Source organism: Macadamia integrifolia, chromosome 3 (assembly GCF_013358625.1).
Source record: "Macadamia integrifolia cultivar HAES 741 chromosome 3, SCU_Mint_v3, whole genome shotgun sequence".
Taxonomy (NCBI): Eukaryota; Viridiplantae; Streptophyta; class Magnoliopsida; order Proteales; family Proteaceae; genus Macadamia; species Macadamia integrifolia.
Window position 1 is genome coordinate 8,719,027 of NC_056559.1, and position 5,230 is coordinate 8,724,256.

At 35.0% G+C, this 5,230-nt stretch overlaps 1 protein-coding gene across 1 annotated transcript in view; it reads left to right on the forward strand.

Annotated features, from left to right (window-relative positions):
• Positions 1–3,137: 3,137 nt before the first annotated feature.
• LOC122074703 (myocyte-specific enhancer factor 2A homolog) overlaps positions 3,138–5,230 on the forward strand; it is a 6,554-nt gene continuing 4,461 nt past the window's right edge. Inside the window, exons 1-5 of the mRNA XM_042639650.1 lie at positions 3,138–3,580; positions 3,676–3,729; positions 3,910–3,928; positions 4,061–4,125; positions 4,998–5,004. Of these exons, the coding sequence (XP_042495584.1) occupies positions 3,387–3,580; positions 3,676–3,729; positions 3,910–3,928; positions 4,061–4,125; positions 4,998–5,004 (339 nt within the window). The 5' untranslated portion in view covers positions 3,138–3,386. The remainder of the gene's footprint in view (positions 3,581–3,675; positions 3,730–3,909; positions 3,929–4,060; positions 4,126–4,997; positions 5,005–5,230) is intronic.

Here is a 5,230-nt window from a genome sequence, read left to right on the forward strand (position 1 = left end):
CACATGCATGGTTGCAGCTGCATGTACGCAGGTGTTAGGCTACATGTATGTGAGAGATTGGGAGGGAATTGAAGAAGATTCGGATCCAACCGGATGGACCTAGTGTTAGACTCTGATCTGGACTCAAGAAAGAAGAGGAAAAGGAAGAAGAAATGTGTCCTACTTCTGTTAATTAAACAAAAATTAGTAGATAGGATTGAATTTAAAAAAAAAAAAAAAAAAAAAAAAAAAAAAAAGGAGAAACAAAAATGTAATTTAGATAGTTTATAGGTTCATGGGGAGAAGGAGAGTTAGAAATATGCGTTTTTCTTTAGAACATATGTACAAGTTCAAGTTAAAGAGTTTCAGTGAATGAGGATAAGTATGATTGAGGGATAAATTTTTTTCCTGTTTTCTTTTTTCTCACTAAAATTAGCTCTAACAGTTGTTTTTCTTTCTAAACTTCTTTTTAAGGAGAAAATCGCATGACACGTTTGAAAAACCCCTGGTTTAATGGTATCCTTCACGTGGTTCGTGGGGTGGGTCTTTATAAATAGGTGATAGAGATAAGATTTATGCAAGTTTTCTTTCCTCTCTGGCCAAACATATCTGCATGAAATCTCTCTAAATTAAATAAAAAATATATATATATTTGCATGGGACTGCCACATGTGACATGTCAACAATGACATGGCAAAAAAGGAAACAGATGCAAACAGAAATCAGAGAAACTCCATTTTCAGTTTTTCTTTTCTCCAACAAGACAAGTCCAATATCTAAAGCACCGTCTTCTCCTTCCTCTTCTACGCGGTTTGCGACCAAAGCAAAATGTTACACACACACTGTACTTAGCCGTTACATAACATCAGTAACTTTCTAGGAGGATGGCAGGCCCCATCACGCGATCTATGCAGGCCCACCGACATAAGTCAAAAACGAAACCGTGCAAATTTTAGGGAAGGATAGAAGAAAGAATCCACCAACCATGGACTATGTTTTTTTGGCTGAGACCCAGCAACGATGGACATCTAAAATAAAAGAGTTTTCTTGTGCCATGGTGAAGAGATTTTCATTCATCATTTGTCACGATATTTTGTTTCTATGAGGTTGGTAGGCCCCATCTCCTGCTCTTTGGTGGGGATAACCGTTGTCCTCTATGGGTGTAGGAAAACTTTTTCTCTCAAAATATATGAATAAAAAAAAAAATGCTACCAAGCTGTATGCTAGAACTTCTATAAAATGACATATCTACCCCTTATAAATATAATATTTTTGAGTTGATGATATTAAAACTAATATGAAAGAAAACAAGGTAAAAAAACCAGTTTTGCTAGTGATGAATAAAGCAAAAGGATTTTGCTATTAGACCTTGTTTGCTACAATGTAAAATCCATGGGGAAAAAAAAAATCTTACTTGTAAGTGCATTAAAATTTTTTATTGATCTTTAACTAGAAACAGATCAAGCTTACTAGTATGAAGCTTCATGAAAAATGATTTTTTTTTTTTTCTGAGGGAAAATATTTAATCCATGAAGTATGAAAAATGATAAATCATCTCCTTATATTGAAGATGTTATTTCTTTAGTTCTCAAGTGAACATTTATGAAAATGACAGCAACTGTACAAACTGTACTATTTTTTTCCATAGCTAGCTCGTGGGTTTGATAATCTTAAAAATTTTATAGCATCAATTTTAACAATTTGCACCAAAAACAAATATTGTTTTTAACATTTTTTGTCTAGTAAAATGGTAACATATCATATTAACATTAGAACATGAGATAACATTAAATTTGCTTCAATTGCATCTCTTCTCTTCCTTATGGAAGCCAAATGAAGCCAAAGATTTAGAATGAGAATGTGTACCAATCAATGTTTTATCATTCCAAAATGCAATCTGGAGCTAGAATGCATTCTAAGAATGCATATCAAGCACAACCTTAGAATTCAAATGTTGAAATAATTCAATAAATTTTATGTTAACCTTCATAGTGTTTATCTGGACAAACGGCAATTTGAACTTTTACGTTTCTGTAATCTTAACTTTCAAAGTTGGTAATGTCATAGTAAACTCAATGTGACTATTTTCAATAAGTGACACGTCTTAAATTCTGAAGTTGATTCTATACCATTGTCGTATCTATTTGACTATCGGAAAACGACAAACAAACACGCGTATGTTCATCATTTCGATGTCAAATTTGGTCAAAATTTAATTTAGTCAATAACCGACCAAAAGTAAATAAATTCAACGGAAATTGTTTCTGTGGGGGAGTCTGGCCCATGCGACCAAACATGGGACATTGACTGGTCTGCCCCCATGAAATGGAAAGTGAAGCCTCTATTGATGTTTCCTCATGCACTCTCATTTCCCCTCTTACCCGCAAGATCGCATTTCCCCCATAGGAAACACTTCGCTCAAATTCAAATACCCCAAAACGCTCACATGGTAACATAGAGAGAGAGAGAGAGAGAGAGAGATTTTATATCAACACTGTCTCAATCACTTGTTACAGTTTGTCTAATTGTCTTACCATGATTGAAAATAGCTCTTCTCATTACAATAAGAAAATTATGTTCTTGGTGGCTTCTCATGTTGGTCATGATGGAACCTTCTTTCACTAGAATAGAAAGACTGGATCATTCTATACACCAAAATAAGAAAAAGAGAAAAGACTCAACATTGTCTATAGAACCCTGTTTTTCTAAGTCATAGGGGATGTTAATTACCCTTTTATTTTTTAGTCACATAATATAATTCTAAAATTAACATTGAATCCATTTAATCGAGATTATTTTTGTGGGTCTCAAGATTTGTTTTTCTTTATTTATCAGCAAAATATTTAGTTTTCCATTTAGAGTCATTAAAAAGGGGACAAATTCCCTCAAACAACAATGAAGAAAGAAATTTCAGTAGGATGGGTGCCAAGGTTATAGTAAGGGGTATTTTGGACCATGGAAAATAAGGAAAATTTTTTTTTTCCTTTGAAAAACATGACAGATTAAATAATATTAAAAATATTCATTAAGTCAACCTTCCACAAAAGAACAGGTGTAGAACATCAACTCCACGAGGTGTTTTTGCCACGTCATGGTTTTTAAGGAAACTACTCCTCCTTCCTTTCCCTCCCTTATAAATTGCTCTCTCAGACCTCTGTGTTAGAAATGCAAAAAACCCACCTACCCCTCTCTCTCTCTCTCTCTTGTACTCTTGTTGGTTCACTGAATAAGTTAGAGCCATTAGCTTACTTTTCTTAGGTTCTTGAACCTCAGTCTCTTTGTTTTGTTGGTTCAGTGAGGAAGTTAGAGCCATTAGCTTCCCTTTCTTAGGTTGTTGAACTTAACTTTGATCTATATTTTGTTTATTTATTTTTTTCTTCTTGTGTGAATCTTCTGTTCATGAAAACATGAAGAGTAGGGGTCGATGTAAAATTGAGATGAAGAGGATAGAGGATGTCACTAGGAGTCAAGTGACATTCTCTAAGCGTAGAACTGGCTTGGCTAAGAAAGCCCATGAAGTCTCCGTCCTCTGTGACGTTGATATCGCTTTTGTAGCTTTCTCCCCTTCCTCTCGGTCTGTACACCTCTTCAGCCACAAGAGGTTATTTTCCGACGATACGACGGGAAAAACAACCCTTTTTTTTTTTTTTTCTTCTTAATAGTTTCTAATTTCTTTCTTTTAAAATTTTTCTATAGGTTTGAGGATGTGCTCAACCGGTACATAAATCTACCTACCGACAAAAGGAATTAGTAATGATCTGTTTATACCTACGGTTTCATCTTTCTTTCTTCCTTTCTTTCTTTTTTTTCTGAATATTTTCATGGATTTTGGGTTTTTTATTTTTTATTTTTGGAGTGGAGCTTTCACTGATGATTTTTCTACATAATCTTTTTTTGTGATTTCAATGGTGATGATCGATGATGGTGCAGTAAAGTAAGGAATCCAGAGGTAAAATTTTTATTTTATTTTGTTGGGATTTTCTCTGCGAGAGGAGCTAGAAACGGAATTTTTATTTTTTATTTTTTATATATCTCTCCTATTTTGCATTATTAACGTGGAGAATTGACATGGACGTTGCAGGAAAAGCTTAAAGAGCTTGAAAGGATAGAGAGTGAAGAAGAGAGAGTCGCAGTTGTGCAGAACCAGTCTGCTCTCTTTCTTTCTCTTTCACCTTCCCCTTGATATTACTATAATTAATGTTCTCCTTACATGTCGAATTAACCATTATATTCTAAGGTTGCTGTTACTTTGGGACTGAGGGTGAGGAACACTGTTTTGTATAGTCAGCTGCCGCATGCATGCTGGGTATTTTAATTTTTTTGAAAAAAGGGAATACAAACTTCCTATTGCAGTGGGGTAGGTTGTAGTGTGCTAAGATCATTGGGAGGTGTCGAGTTCGAGTCTCTTGACTGTTATCTTCCTCCGTCTCTCTATAGTGTACCCATCTAAAATAAACTCAAAGGGAAAAAGAACCCTCCCCACTTACCTTAATCTATGCCTAGATCCAGGCGTATTAATCTATGCCTAGACATGGGCGAACGTAAAAAAGAGGACAAGGTTCTCTTATGAGTTCATAGTGGCTAAGCAAGTGAGCAGACAGGGTTCTTTTATGCCCAAAACTTAAATTAAGATCCCGAGCGGTTCCGTGAAAAGCAGCATAGCCCTTGTGTCCCTGCAGAGCCAATGTGAAAGCATTAAGGGGACAGATTTGGATCTTTCATGGGGGATTGGCCGGTTATTTTGTCCCAAAAATGCGTCTTTTTTCTTTTTTTCTTTTTTTGTAAGTAGAACTCTATATGTCCTGTTTGGAGGGCAAGGGTAATGTTATCTGTCATACATTTTTATCCAATTAAGATTATAGTAAATGTTTTTTTTTTTTTTTTCTTTCTTTCTTTTTTTGGTAGAAATTTTTTTCGATCTCTATCTAATTTCGTACTTGCCTGTGATGATGCATGAATTCTTCATGGCCTCTTGGAATTCAAATGATCTGATCTGGCATGTACTATACTGAAACCAGGGTCGAAGTAAGTACCTTAATATTTCTTTCTATTTTTAGTTTTTTTTGGAATATTTCATAAGATGACTGTGGTCATCTGTCTAGAGAAGTTGGTTCGCACATAGTGCAGCAAAGAACTTGCCCGAGGTGTCAGATTTGAGACTTCAATTCCACCTCTATCCCTACCCTCTTTTGTAACCGAAAAAAGATAGTCCCAACTCCCAACCAAGGTTTTTAAACTCCGAAATATGAAT